The sequence below is a fragment of the Myiozetetes cayanensis genome, unplaced genomic scaffold (genome assembly GCF_022539395.1).
Source record: "Myiozetetes cayanensis isolate MyiCay16 unplaced genomic scaffold, myiCay2020 scf2-11, whole genome shotgun sequence".
Taxonomy (NCBI): domain Eukaryota; kingdom Metazoa; phylum Chordata; class Aves; order Passeriformes; family Tyrannidae; genus Myiozetetes; species Myiozetetes cayanensis.
The window spans coordinates 51,426,253-51,442,198 of NW_026087411.1; the positions used below are offsets into that span (position 1 = coordinate 51,426,253).

Sequence of the window (15,946 nt, forward strand, 5' to 3'; positions counted from 1 at the left end):
GTCTTTTACACAGCTAGTAAGAAAACTGTTTATTAGTCATGAGGAAACAAGTTGTGGTGTTTTTCATGATCTGAAAAGCAGTTCCATTTTCTGGGTAGTACTCCAAGGAGCTTCTTTACAGACCTTAACAACATCTGTTCTAATGGGCTGAGAAACAGCAATGTTCAGGAGGAATTATTTTTTTCATTTTCTGAAATAATTTCCATTAAAGATTCAAAATCAGCATATTCTCTCAGAGTTTGTATCATTTCATCTAGCATTTCTTCCCCTAACATGAAAGACTCAACATGATGCACTGATCTGCTTATTCTGTGGTCTGTAATCCGGTCCTGTGGAAAGTTGTATGTTCTGATCTTCTCTGATCTTCCTTTAGTTCCAATCTATGGAACAAGAAGAATCAGTTTATCATCATCTTTCTATAAAAATTATGAAATATTGATTAAGCATCTAAACTGAAAGGTTTCTTTCCCTCCCATGATTATCTAAAATTTGTTATAGTTACATAAGACTCAGATCACTTCAGTGGTTGCAGTAATTGTTTTCAAACATATAGAAGAACAATTTTACTTCATCTTTTTCTAATACTATTCTGGTTCTTCTTGATTGCATGCTGCAATCAAACATGCAGTTTGTTTCACTGGATCTCTAGAATTTACGTACTAGTGAAATATTAAGTCTGGTTAATATACAACCTCTATTGCTGAAGTAAAATATAATTTTATTGTCAAGAGAAGTTGTGGACTCTGCAACGTTTTGTTTTTCAGGGAGGTCTAGTGGAAGGTGTCTCTGTCCATCGCAGGAGGGCTGGAGCTAGATGAACTTTAAAATCCCTTCCAAGACAAACCATTCTATGATTCTATAATTTTTTTTTTTAACTCATATAAGTCCTTCCTGGGTTCCTGTTCCTCTATATTGTCGTTTACTACTTGCAGTTCAACACAGAGGTTATGCTAAGAACATATGCTTGTACAGAATTATATTGTTACTAAACAAAACTTACCTGAATCTTTCGAACACTGTTTCTCTTTTTAGTTTCTTCTTCTAGTTTGGCACTGTATAGTTTAGCAGATAGCATTTGCATAGCTTTCTCTTTGTTTCTAATTTGAGATCTTTCTTGCTGACATTCAGACACGATCCCTGTCAAAAATATCATGACATTTGGAACATAAGAGTAACACTTATTAAAATAGTTTTGCAATTTCTAGAAGATTTTTATTACGTTACAATAAACCCTTTCTTTCTTCCATATGTATTTTGGACTGGGAATGTAGAAGTCCAGACTTACTAATTAATGTCTAATAATACATTTTGGGAGAGAAGTGCGGGCTGAGTTGTACAGGTGTTTTAAGCCATATGACAAGAAATTTAATTCTGCATGTTGGACAACAGGTGGATAATAAAATAAAAGATACGTGATATGATCTGACTTACAGAAGACACCTTGCATACTTGTAATTTTTGGCCACAGTTCCAGGAAATGTAAGGTTTAAGGAGCAGTAAAATACATGAGATAGCGAGCATATAGAATATGATCAGAATATTAAAAAAGTGGGCACTATTTTATGAACAACAAGAAGTGTGTTTTCTCATCCCAAAACATATAATTCAAGACAAGAAATGAACAGCCCAAGAAAGGGTTAGGGAGAAGAAATATAGGAAGAAGACAGCACAAGCTAAATTGTTATTTGGGTCTATTTTAAGTAACTCTGGTAATATTAAAGTATGTTTTATAAGACTACATAGTATTACTTTATGAAAGACTTATTTATAAACCACCTTTTGGATTGCAGTGAAGATTTGAACAAGATTTAGGAGGAGAGAAATAGAAGTAACAGTATAATTGTAAGGGAAGAGAGATCAGAGAAATGAAGAGAATGGTGGAACAGGAAGAAGTTAAGAGACAAGGTGAGATATAAATCCCCCTATTAGCCATATATAACCACAAAAAAATTTGCAATATGCTTTAAGATTTCTATAACATCCCCTAATACCTGCATTCAGCAAAAACTAAGATCAACTCTGGTTTTAGTTTGTTGTGTTTTTATCCAAACATGAAGGCAATCCAAAACTTTATCAATCTGGAGTGTCTTTTGTCACGATATAGTGGTATATAGAATTTTATCTGTTCTACTGTTTATCTTCTACTTTACTAAGGTGATGCAACAAGTGCAGAATGGATCAATGTGTTAAACAAATACAAAGAAATCAGTGGCAAAAATCTGGATACGTGAAGATAAAGAACACTCTGGATTACCCTGAGGCTGTAAAACCTGAGTAATGTTTGTGGTAGAGAAGAGGAAAAGTTAAAATGCCATGAAAGTCAAGGCAGCTGTTGAGGATTGCCCAAAGGGAAGTAAAAGGGTTAGGAATGGCAATAAAAATATATATATATGATAGCTAAAATCCGTTAGCATTTGAGGGTGTACCACATCCCTCCTATGTTTCCTAACCTGAGCCAGAGGGATGGGCCTCCTAATTATGTGTGTCATCTGTAGGAAAGGAGCCAGCAGACAAATAGAACCTGGCATCCTGAGTAGACTCTGCAGTTAAAAGCAACATTTTTAATATGGAAATAGAGCAATCTCTCTTTTGGCAAGAAATGGCAGATCATCAGATTTCAACCTACTCCATTTTTCAGTGTCATTTTCATTATTTGAAAGCTTAAATATAACTTTTTGACAGAAATTGATCTGGGTGCTTGTAGAGTGTCATGTTTAGTGGCAAACGGATCGGTTACCTACTGAAGCCAGTAGTCCTTACTACTAAAAATTGGAGTGGGCACAGGATGATGTCTATCCCTAGAGTCATTCTAGATGATTATGTCTATTCATAAAGTACTATGAATAGACATGAAAACCATATGAAAACTCTGCTCTGCTGTTGTCCAGGTTTGAAAAATATAACCACTGTTATATTTTCATAGACAGGATGATGTCTATTTATAGATGTCATTCTAGATGATCATGTCTATTCATAGAGTACTATGAATAGACATGAAAACTATATGAAAACTTTGCTTTGCTGTTGTCTAGGTTTGAAAATATAACCATTGTTTCAAAAGAAATTCTGAAACAGTTTTGCAATGTAGATCTTGTACTAAGGAAAAAATGAAGCACCTGTTGGAATATGAACTATCCTTACAGCACTATCTGTGGTATTGACATGCTGGCCTCCAGCTCCACTAGCTCGCTTTGTTTCTATCCGTAGATCTTTTGGATTAATTTCCAGGCTCATCTGTCATGAGATACAGAAAAAAAGAAAAAAGAAAAATGAAAAAAGAATGTGTTTATATTGTTTCTTTCCATACAGGTATCAAATATGTACAGTTAGTTTATTCTATAAGGTACATTCATGCAAGATCAAACTTTTTAAAGTTTATGAGTGGTAGCTCACATCCAAGTACTCGGAGGAGGAAGCAGCAAGCTGCTCCTTAAAGGAGACTTTGTTGCCGATCTCAGTGCGGTTTTGTGAGGGAATAAAAGATAAATATTACCTTAGTGGGTTGGGGTAATATTGCAACAGTCATTGTGCTGGTGTGAATGCGTCCTTGTTTTTCTGTCTTTGGTACCCGCTGTACACGATGCACTCCTCCTTCAAACTTCATGTATTTGTAAGCTTCAAGACCTGCTATACTGGCTACTGCATGTCTTAGGCCACCTTAAATACAGAAGAAACACAACTGTAGATCCATAAGGACTGCTGGTGCTGTGCTGTTATACTTCAAACAGTGTCTTTACACATCATCGTCATTTGTTTCTTAAAATTATGAATTTACCATTTAAACACTTAGGCAGTATTACACCTGCAAGAGAAATCTTAAAGCCACACGTGCATACTCACATGCTATCTCAAGTAAAGGACTGTCAGATTCTTTTATAGAGTTCAATTTAGTTTTTTTATATACATAAAAAGAGTGCCTAAGAACAATGTACATACATGTACACACACAAAATCATAAACCACAACAGAACTTTAACACCAGTAGCAATTTTGCATAAAGATCAAATTATGAAAGCTGCTTTTAGAAACATCAATTTTTTAATTGTTAGTTTATAACCTATCATTCAATGGGAAAAAGAACCAGTTCGTAATAAGTGAATGATGAGTATTATTCATACTCTTCTTATTATCCATTCTCCTCTATGCAGCCTACCCATGTGTATTCACTTTTTTATTTCATTTTAATCTTTTGCTTCCTTGGAGTGAGTAGAAGACCAACTCCTGCACCTCTTACCAGTATCCAGCAAAACTTGACATCAATGTACTACAAGCACTGAACAGCTTGGAACTTGGAAGTAAAGCCTAATGCAATCATGGTTTCATGATAGAAAGAGTTTATTGTTCTACTAGTTTATGACATTCTTGCTCTTCCTTGTTTGCTACTGTGCAGTGTAACTGAAGGATCAGAGAAGTGATGGAACTATAAATGAATAGAATTTTTCACCCATTTTGGTTTCTAATGCAGCTCAATTCCCAAATCCCATTCTCAGGACAGTGGATGATGTGCCAACGGAATGACTGAAGAAGAGATAGGTGTCCTTGAAAGAATATTGCTGTTTAAGTCTTGCAACATGAAACCACAGCTGAGAAGCAGCACATACTTCGTAGAAATACTGTTTTAGGCTATCTCTCAGAGTGAGGAACTCAACCACAGGCAGAAGATAGCAGCTTTTTAAAAAAGGAAAATAAAGACAATACAGAATCTGAAAATGCCCTGCAGAGCAGGAAAAAATCAGCAGCCAGAACACAGGTCAGTTCTTTCATCTCCACAGATAAGGTTCACAAATGTTTTTACTCTAGAGAAATTTAACATTCCCTCCCCACTTTACTAATATATATTTCCTTTTACAGTCATGTTTGCTGGAAATAGCCTAAACTGCTTCTTCCTTTCTATTCCATGAAATTTTTGTCCTTCTGACTTTCAAAATTTTTCTCCTTCTTGTATAAAACTGTACCACTTTGATTCAAATACACTGTTCAACACAGCTAGTGCTTCAGTGACGTAATTTATAGCCATTATCTACTACCAATTCTGTAAGATGAGTCTGTCATGTTCAGGATAAATCTGACGATAGAGCATGGAGTTAACTGATGACAGAGTATGTAGTTTAACAAACATGATCTTTCAAAATCTTTAGATCAGGAAGTTAATTCTAACAGGTAGTGTGAAATCTTCCTACTTCTATGCAAACGCTATTTGAATAAATGCAAGATTTTTTCTTTAAGAGATTTTTTTGAAACCTAAAATAATGAATGTAGTTAAGTAATAAATCTTACTCCTTTATTTATGAAAGCAAGTACTAAAAAGATCACGTGACACCTCTTAGATTTGAGAAAGAAGGCAGGTTATGTCAGGAGTAAAAATAATGTGTGTCCACAAGTTTACAGCACTTCTGACAAGTGTTAATTATGTGCTAAACAGTTCATTGCAAAAAGCTAACATTCTGTCTTTTCTCTCTTGCTTTTCCTGGCATTAATATTCATAGCATGGGTACAGTCAGTTTGTCTGAGCTGCGGCCTGTCTGTGACATGTTCAGGAGAGTTTTAGTTTGTAGTAGTAACCGTGTGCCTGCGGCACTGCAGTGCTTAGTGTAAGATGATCAAGAAACTGGTTCAAATGACAGGCGTTTAGGCCATACTACTTTGAATCAACCATTACCAACATGAGTTTAATATGAAATGCAGCCAAATCTAATAAAATTTCAACAAACCCTTTACCCTGGTAGACATGTTGTAGGCCTGTCATATATAGTTAGTTCTTGCTAATTATGTGCTTGCCCCTTTCATATAAAATGTCTCACTCTATCCTGAAATCTGATCTGCCCAAAGCAAGGGTGTTTGTATTAATTTTTTAATGGGGCATCTTATAACCAGATTGAGACAAAGTCCCACATCTGTGTCTCTGCCTGCCACTACAGGGTGAGAGGCAGTGGATAACTAATGACTCAATGGTTTGTTCTTTAACGTGTGCACTAAATTTTCAATGTGCTATTTTTGTACAGTGGCATCCCTTGGAGTAGGTCAATAAAGTAATTTAAGAGTTGACTGAAACCAATTTTTAACTGCAGCTTTATTTAGCATTCACCTCATTCACACATGCTCACATTCAGATTTCAGTCAAATTCAGGAGCTCTCAGAAATGAGGGGATTTGACATTTTAACCGTGGGACCTTGCTCTTGCTAACGCAACTGATAAAAAGCGCGGATGGGATGCAACAGCCCAGTGCCACCAGCATTCTTATTTCCACTCAGCACAGCAGGGATAATTTGAAACTGAGGGTCAAACTTGCCCTCCATTGGCAGTGCCATGTATAGTGCCCCTACTTTCCAATTTATTTCTAGCATCTGTGGTCGTGCATGGGGTCATGCAAGACCAGAAAATACACAAGAGGCTGACAAAAGCTAGGGCTGTCTTTATTTTTCCCAAAATTTACATACTACTTTCCTAGACATTAATTTCAGTGCACAAGTAAGCTCTCAGCAAAACAGTAGACTTTAAAATAACTATATAGTCATTAAGAACCTAGCCCTTTAAAAGAGAAAATATGGGTAGATATATACTAGGTTAATATATCACTTCAATTTCCCATTTAAGGCATTAATGAGAATGCCTATGAGGTCATGGGCTCTTTGTCCAAGGACTGAGCTTTCATGAAAAAGGCAGCCAAACCCAACTCCCTTTCTCTTCCAGTCATAGGACTGCAAGCTGAGTCAGACCTGACTTAAAGCTATTCCATAACAGGGCTTTTAAGCCAAATCAGTGGACTGATCCAATTAGCACTGGAGCCTCAAAACTGCTGGAGCTGAGAGAAGAAACATACAGCTGGCTAAAAGGTGAGACAGCCCTTGCTTAAGCTGACTGTAAAACTGTGCTCTGAAGGTGAAGGGTATGTGGTTGCTGGGGTTTACCTGATCCAAGTCTTGCCTCAATGAAAAGGGCAACACTCCTCTCCCCATTATACATGACAAAAAGAAGACCCAGACCTTTCCCTCTTTTTGTTTATAACCATCTAACCTGTACAATGTTTATTCCATTTACTTTCAAAAAAGCAAGTAAACAGATTCCTGTTGGATTTGAAGGCTGAACTGGCTCAGCTCCTGGCAAAGTGTTTGCCTGGTCCTGAATGGGGATGAACATGACTTTGCTCTTTCAGCAACAAGATGCACTGTAATATGAAGCTTCTTGTCCCTAGCTCCACTTGAACTGAGTAAACAGTTTACTTGGCAAATGACCTCTTGACAAAACAAAAGTTTATTAATAGTAACAAAGCTAGATAATAGACAATACTGAATTCAAGTGTCATAATTTGGGAAAAAAAGTGTATTATTTGAATTGTCAGCAATCACTCTAAAAGGGGGTGCTGATACTGTGAAAACCTGAATTCAAGTTCATCAACTTGAAATAAGAAACCTGCTAAGAACCTAAAGAAAGTTATTTGGACATTTTACAGACACAATATTTTTTAATATCAATTCTAATAAAGACTTTAAGAACCCAGAAGTGTAAGTGAAATCCATACTATAAGACATAGGTATAGACAAGGGCTTCCCTTTTTTTGAAGTGTGAATACAGACAATAAAACAATTCTACACCTAGATTTTTAAGTTGTCTGTTTGTGACATCCAACTGCACTTCTTCCATGGAGCCCAATTTTTGATCCTTCTTAAGGGTACAGAAGGACCTTTATTAGAAGGGGAAAGTAGCTCACTGACACGATAAGCTCAACTGGGAGAGTTGTGAATATTTATTTGCTGTGAATTTCTACACTGTTGAAACAGAAAGGTTCAAGATACTTGAAAATATCACTGAGTCCAAAATATGGTGTAAGTAAACAGAAGAAGTGTTAAAAGATGCTTCACATTTCTCAAGGCTTGCTAAAATCTCTCTGCAATTATATTGTGTTGACTGAAAAAATATTAGAGTTTTTCTGAGAGATTGAATATCCTAACATCCTAGCTTTTCTCATTTCTCAAAGTTTACAAAAAAAAAATTATGAAAGTATGACTAGACATAAAGTTTCACAACCAATCTGAGCTAGGAGCAGTAAGCTGCACAAGTGCCCATCTACTGATCCACACCCACTAGGACATATGCATTACCTCCACAGCAATAGCCAAATAAGCAAAACATGCTAGCTTTACTAATGACACCATGGATAACTAAGGCTGTAGATCTGTTAACACAGACAGACTTAACAAATCTATCCTACTGAGAAATGTGGCTAGCAATCTGTCAATCAAAACACAAAAGCCCTGCCATGACTGGCCATGTTCTGGATTGCAGTTTCACAGTGGGCTTAAGCTTTCTGAACCTCTTGCTGAGGAAGAGGGTCCTGGTTTTCTCACTGCCACCATCAGCAGCCACACACCTCTGCCTCCAGCACCCCTGTGTGCATTTCTCCTCTTCTGCCAATTATCTGAAAACTAATTGTTTTTTTTGTGTGTGTGCTCTTTTTCAGGTGGATTGACTTGGTGATGAGACTCTACAAAGAGGCACAATCACAAGTGCCAATGCAAAATAGTCAGCAACAGTGCAGAGGCAGAAAGATCTTTGTGAAACAACATTATAGACTATCTGGATTAAGCAAAAATAACTATTGTGCCACTGCCTCTGTTTGTTGTGTAAAACTACCAATATCCATCTCTTCAAAGACAATGTTCCTGAACCAAATTCACAGCTCATCATCAGCAGAAGATCCAGTTTTTCCACTTCCGTGCATTCAGTCCTGTTGCTGCTTACCTTAAGCTAGCTCCCAGGCTCATGAGAACTGGCTTACCACATTGACAAGGCAAAAAAAATACCCCAGTCATAAAAAGAAAAGTCTTTGTCAGTTTAAGTGAAAGGACATCAAAACAGATAGAAAAAGATAGGTGAGACTGCTCAGAGAGGCAGAGATGCAATAAGAAAAAGGGAGAAAGGAGGAGTATCTTTTACTGGCATCAAGCTGTAAGTCGATTACCTGTGAAATTTTAGTTGAAGACTTTAAAAAATAATTAGATCTCTTATCTTTCCTCTCAAAGCCTCAACAATTCTCCCACTTTGTTCATCCATTAGCTATTACTGATGAGCAATATCCAAATGGTTTGTATTTGACATCAGATCCTTGTATTTCACATCAGATCTTATTTCAAATAAATTCAAGATGTTTTATATGAAACTTTAAGAATCGTTTTAATAAAACTGATTCCTCTCTGCTAATCTACAATAATAAACAGACTTTCAATCTGCCACCAAACTGACCTATAAGCACTTAAACATTAATTAAGTAGAAGAGTGTATCCAAATAAAAAGAATATGCAATCTTCATTTCTAAAAAATAAAAAAATAAAGCTAAACCAACATATCTTCATCACTTTCTGAATTTCCTTCTGCCAAGCACCTGTCTTTCAGTATTCTCAAAATGTAGAAATGAAACTATTGAAAGACAAGCTTTCTTTTTAGCACTTTAGTATTTTAATAGTACTTCTGAAATGGAATTTCATTCTCAAATACAGAAGCTGAGGAAAATTGTACTCAGACATTAAAACAATCCTCCACTTCTAAAATTAAGATAGTGCAAATTAGCTTCCTATAGTTAGGAAATTAAAGTGTCATACGAATGAGTGTTTCAGCTTCTATTAGGAAGTTACAGTATTTTCATTACTGACCTATTTCACTGGGAAAGTATTCTAATACTTCAAATTTCCATTTTTTATAGGCAGCATATCGTTGATACATATCAAATATCTCCGAAGTGAACAGCATGGCTTCCTGCCCTCCAACTCCAGCAGTTACTTCCATGACCAGATCACTCTCATCTGTTTCTTCTGAAGGAATCAAAAGCAACACTATCTGTAAATACAAAAACACCCAGCTAAGACTCCTCTCTGATACTATCTGCAACTGAGACAATACAAAACACCACGACAAGTCTGTAACTGATCTAGGCTGTGTTCTCTGCACTGACCCCTGGGCTGCCCTGAGGATGGGCTTCTCATGCCTCCTGTAGTGAGGAAGCAGCAGCCAGCCAGAGGTGAGTGGGGGTGATGTTGCATTGCAGAAAGGCTCCCTGTCTCAGTTCACAGTTACAGGAGCTACACTGGTTTCTCTCAAGACCCACAAAACTTCACAGAAGTTTCCCCCATCAGGAGAACTGCGAGGACATTTGGACATTGCAGGATTCATGCTGCTTCTTGCAAGACAACTGAACATCTCCTTCTCGTCAGATTTCCTCTTAACCCCATCTCAACTGTAGAGCTAAGAAGGTATGGATGTTCAGAAGACAGTCCTTCAACTCAAATGTACTATTCATTTATTTATTTAAAATGGAAGAGCCAGATCTACAGAAGAAAGATACACCAGAAGTAAAAAACTGTATCACAATTTTGCATACTGCATCAAAACTCTGCCTGATTTGCAAATGCTTTTCAATCATCTTCCTTTACTAGCATTAGGTGATGTTTCTTCCTAGAGATAATTTTTTCTTTTGGCAAAATAATAAATATTTACAAAAATATTCATAAAGTGACTGTTGTATTGTTGTCAGAGGAATAAAGAGTGTAACCATACCAGCTTCTACTTCATAAGTAACATTAAGTTAAACAGATTTTTATTGTAAAGTTCATGTATTGGTTTTTTTTAAATAACATACATACTCTGTAAAATCTATTTAAGGTAGCAACTAAAGTAGTTACATAGTATTAAAATATTTTTTCCAAGACCACTAGTACGCCTCATAACATGTAAGTTTTGTTTCAAAGCAATAAAGAGCTGGATATCTGCAACAGTATATCCAGACAAGACAAACTATAGCAGCAACTTAAAAAGATACATTGATTAAAACATTTTCAGGTAGAAATAGGCACTTGCTTACAGGCTGTACCTGTAGCATCTGCTTTTTTCATTTTCCTTAGATATTTGAGTATAACTAGCAAAGAGTGGAGGAAAAGAGTTTATCATATACATACTGATGAGAATCATAGAACGGTTTGGGTTGGAAGAGACCTTAAATATCACCTAGTTCCAATGTTCCTGAGAAGACAATCTGGCCTTTTTAATTTACGAATGACAAGGAAATAGAGGCTCTTTAAGGGGATCTCACCTGTTGTTTCAGTTCAGCTATCTCTTCTTCACAGGAGGCAATTTCCATTTCTGCAAGCTTCCGTAAATCTTGATTCTCATCTGGAATATTTGAGTATGGTTAATCCTCAGACTTATACTCTTAGAAAACCTTCTGAAAAATAACCACATGAAGAACTTACTCTACAAAAAAAAAAAAAAACCAAACCCAAGAGCAACCTACTACACAACTTGCCCCTATCCCCAACATGCTAAACCTGCCAGAAAATCAAATTAATAATATGATCTGTAATGAAGATACACAGTAGATATTAAGTGTGTTCTAATCCTGTGCAGGTAAAAGACATGGGAAAAATCTGAAACTTTAAAGAACAAAACAAACAAAATCCAACACAACCAAAAAAAGAAGAAAAATTGCTGTGCCAGTGGTCAAACAGTGGCATAGGTTGCCCAGACTGGTTCTAAGTTTCCATCCTTGGAGATACGCAAACCTCAACTGGGCAAAACCCTGAGCAACCTGCTGTGGGTGATCCTGCGGAGCAGAAGGCTAGACTGAGTGATTTCCAAAGGTCCCTTCTCACCTCAGCCATTCTGTGACTCTAAGAAATTACTTTCTGTATTTCAGTATGACAGAAACTTTAAGGATTCAAAGAGCAAAACAGCCCCACAATTGGCACTCTTTGTTAAAAGGACTATTATCTCTATCATTGTATGCAAAAATCTGAAGACTGCAGTAGTAATTTCAAGTATTTTATATCTCTCAATTTATTCGAGAACAGCTGCTAAACTTCTAAAACATCTAAAAACAAAATTATGGAAGAACTCTTTTTTTTGAAGCGTCACTTGATTGGCCAACACTAATGCTTTTCAATTAAGACTTCTTTTTCTGTACTACAGTTTCAATATGTTAAAGTGTTTCTTCTGTTTTTTTTTTTTTGGGTCAATATCAAACTTCAAACAAAGGGAAAAAAAATCAATATTTTAAGCAGCCTCTGATCACCCAAAAAAGGAGAAAATGGTACATACAGTGAAAAATGGGGAGCTGGGGCTAGACTTTTTTCTGTCTACAGCAAACTTTTAAATGTGGTCAGGAGCAGTCTTGCATTAGAGCCACACCTTTTCAGCACTGTGACTGCAAATAGTCACTAGCTCAACTATAAATGAAATTTTTTTACTTTATATTTTAGGTTTAATATTGGTGAATTAACTCCTCTATCACTCCTGTAAGAAGGAAATTAAAAGGATAATAATGCATAAATTGGTTTAAACAACAAGCATGCTTTATCTACAGCTGGCTAAGGGCACGCATGGCTGACTATCTGACTAACTGTAATGCTTCGAACATGTAAACTTGATTATCTCCATCTACATTTCTTTACCATAACTACTGACTGATCAAGGGCTAGTTACTAAGGCCAACCGAAGGAAGGATAAGAATTAAGGAACTGAAAATCTGTGAAGAGTCAAACAAGCTGTTGATAACACGATTATTATTCAGTTAAGAAATAATCTACCAATTAACAGTAGTTGCGTAGTTTAAGATGCAGATGTAATACAGGCTTTAAAATAATTTAAAAATAATTAAACAAATATTTGCAATTATTAACTGCAGAAGTGCTCAGAGTTACTGACTAGGCCTTTATGATCTCTTCACTTTGCTGAAATTCTAAGCCTGGCTTTGATAACACTGGCTTTTTCAGGAGGTTCTGAAAGGAGAAAAAAAAATCTTTCATTCCATTTCATTAAGTTAGCTTGGGTCAATTATTAGTTTGTTCAAAGGAAACATTTCTCCTTTTTCAAACCGAGGTGTAAGAGATAGTAAAAATACCAAACAGGAGCTATTGTTTTCGGACAGTGTTTGCCACCTTCACTAGTCAGAACAGCTACCTAGAGTTAGTACTTTTGATTAATTGGTATTTAGTAGCAAGTATTAAATCATCTAGGGAATATTTCACAAGCTAATTAATGTTTACTGACCTTAAAGTACTCCTTTTGTGCATTTTGATTTTCTAACTGCTATCAAAAGGAAGTTTGATTCTGGGTAAAAAAATGTCATTTGGCAGCACTAAAAGTGTGCAGCTACTGGCACAGTACAAAGTCAAATCACACGTGGAGGCAGCACAAACAGATGCTGATGTCTGTGACTGCAAATGGAGACAGGCAGGTAGGCTGGGCTGTCTCGGCAGCAAGAGAAAAATGGATTAAAAAAATCTTTAGAAGTTCTCCATCCCGGATTAATTATCTTTATTTTATGTGGTTAGAGCACAGGGCTAGTAACAACAAGGTTGTGGGTTTGATCCCTGTATTAAGAGCTGGACTCGACGATCCCAGTGGGTCCCCTCCAACTCATAATATTCCGTGATTCTATGAGAAACAGGTGTCACCGCGCTGCTCCCCGTTCCAGTATCAGCAGCTCCTAGGCCGGCGGATGTGCTTTCCCCACTCGTCCGCTCGGGTGGTTTCTCTACTTCCGGAAGGCCCGAGGGGACCGCCCCGGCCGCGCCAGTGACGGGGGTGTCACATCCCCCCTCCTCTCTCTCCCTCCCCTCCCCACCCCACCGAGGGGACACGCGTGGCGCGACCCCCGCGCGCACAGCCCCGCCACGCCCGCCGCGAGGCTCCGCCCCCTCGGGGCTGCTCCGCCAATCGCGCCCCCGCATGCAAATGTCCCCGCGGCCCGCGCACCACGCACCTTGCCGCGCCAGCTCGCGCGTGTCGCGCAGCTCGCGCTCCTTGTCGCGCAGCCGTCGCACGCTCGCCGCCAGCTGCGGCGCCGCCCCGCCCGCGGCCCGTGCCCGCGCCTCCAGCAGCCGCCGCAAGGACGGGGCGGCGAACAGCTCGTCCAGGGCAGGCCGGGTGCTCAGCCCGCGGCGCGGCTGGGGCGCGCATCTCCCCGCCGCGCTGCTCGCGGCCGGCGCTGCTCGGAGGCCCCGATGGGGAAGCGCGGCGGCGCAGCAGCCCCGCGCCGCGCGGAGGGCTCGCGAGAACAGCCGCATGTGCCGCTGAGGCGGGAGCGACGGCGCCCTCCCTCCGCCGGCGCGTCACGGCCGCGCCGGGGACATCCGACCGTACTCGGGCGCCCGCCCGCTGGGTTTCCGGAAGCTGCCGAAGGGGCTCGGCGACGGCTTCGGGCGCGGTCGGGAATTACCGGGGGTGCGCGGGCGGAAACGGCCGAAGGCGTTCGGCTCCCTGCGGCGCGCGGGGCTCCGCCCTGGGCCGGGAGCGCCCTGATTGGCCAGCGCTGTAAGGGCGGGGCGAGGGGGGTGCTGAGCGCCCCCTGCGGGCCCCGCAGGGGACAGCGAGGTTGGGTTTTTGGTCACCCTGACAAAAGCAGGGCTCCTGGGCGAGAGCCGCGACGGTGCTGAGCATTCTGCTGCGGCGGTTTAATGCAACCTATGCATAGGTGAAAGGGGGAAATTGGAGCTGTGTCTTTGGATATCCGGGTTACTCTTACAGACCTTCTCCCATCCCTTCAGGCGAAGTTTTGAGAATTTAAAGTACCCTGAGGAGGGACATGCAAACACTTGCGGAAGGATACCCCCACGGTGAAAGCAGGTGCAGAATTAAGCAGTTAGAGGAATTTTTAGGGGAAGAAAAAAAGGCAATTCTAAGTGCCTTTGCGTCAGAAAATAGCAATGAGACTAAAATACAACCTGTTCACAAAATAGAAATTTGAGCACAGTGTCAAACTTCTTATGTCAGACTTTTAAATGGGAAGGCAATGAGGATGCAATCATTTAATAACTGTGATGTAATGGGTGCTGTGGCATGATCTGGACTATATTTCTTCTGATATGCAGATTGGCATAGTAACTTTGTTTTAGATATCATTAATGAGATATTCTTGGCTAAACTCGAAACAGTTTGAAGAATATACTTTATTATAAAAATGTGCAACTATCCATAAAACTTTATTAGGCTGTATTTTATATTACAATCATTGGAGGAGTCACAGTTGTGTCCTTGACTTTCTTCTGATCTTGTTCACGTCTTAATAGAATTAGGTAATCATACTTTACAACTAAATTACGCTGATGGAATAACTAACTTCCATATGATACATAGTAAATTGTTATTCTCACGTGTAATATCAAAAGCAAGAGTAATGGAGTAATGCTTGTACACCTGAGTAGTTTTGCTAGGCAGAAATGAAAACTTGGAAGTTTTTCTTCCATGATGGAAATACAAGGGCAGTACACCCAACATGAGAACTTGTTATTCAGAATATTAAACATTTAAATGAATGATTGGATAAAAACCTTTTTGCACCATTTTGGACAAGCTTTATTGGCAAAATACACTGTAACAATAGCTTATAAGTAAAAATCACAGTTGAAGATCTTTGTGGAGAATGCAGACTGTGTGACTAGTCTGGTGCGGATAAACAGCATTGCATATGAAATCTCACCAGTGAAAGATTCCCTTGCACCTACTACTGCCTGACCAGGAGCTTCTTGAAGCCCTTCTGAAGGGTAAAGGAAAAATGACCAAATTTGTGCATTCAATAAACCAAATATTTTGGTGTTCTGTGACAGTGAATCATAGAATAGAATTGTAGAATCAACTGGGTTGGAAGAGACTTCTGATATCATCAAATCCAACCTTGATCCAACACTGCAGTGGTTACTAGACCATGGCACCAAGTGTCACGTCCAGTCGCATCTTAAAAACCTTCAGGGATGGTGAATCCACCGCCACCTTGGGCAGCCAATTCCAATGCCCTTTACCCTCTCTGTAAAGAATTTCTTCCTAATATCCAACCTAATCCTCCCCTGGCAAGTTTAAGACCATGCTCTCTTGTCCTACTGCTGGTTGTCTGGAAGAAGAGACTGACCCCTACCTGTCTACAACTTCCTCTCAGGTAGTTGTAGAGAGTGATGAGGTCAC

At 39.1% G+C, this 15,946-nt stretch overlaps 1 protein-coding gene across 2 annotated transcripts; it reads right to left on the reverse strand.

Annotated features, from left to right (window-relative positions):
- Position 1: 1 nt before the first annotated feature.
- MTRF1L (mitochondrial translation release factor 1 like) lies at positions 2-14,178 on the reverse strand. 2 transcript variants are annotated; one of them, XM_050314885.1, is made up of 7 exons: positions 13,752-14,178; positions 11,082-11,161; positions 9,649-9,832; positions 3,494-3,657; positions 3,117-3,234; positions 1,001-1,137; positions 2-380 (listed from the first exon to the last, which is right to left on the reverse strand). In XM_050314885.1, the coding sequence occupies exons 1-7, from the start codon at positions 14,053-14,055 to the stop codon at positions 165-167; spliced, it is 1,203 nt and encodes a 400-aa protein (XP_050170842.1). In that variant the 5' UTR covers positions 14,056-14,178; the 3' UTR covers positions 2-164. The 2 variants fall into 2 exon arrangements, with proteins under 2 accessions (XP_050170842.1, XP_050170843.1); XM_050314886.1 differs by lacking the exon at positions 13,752-14,178 and adding an exon at positions 13,037-13,055.
- Between the last annotated feature and the right edge of the window lie 1,768 nt (positions 14,179-15,946).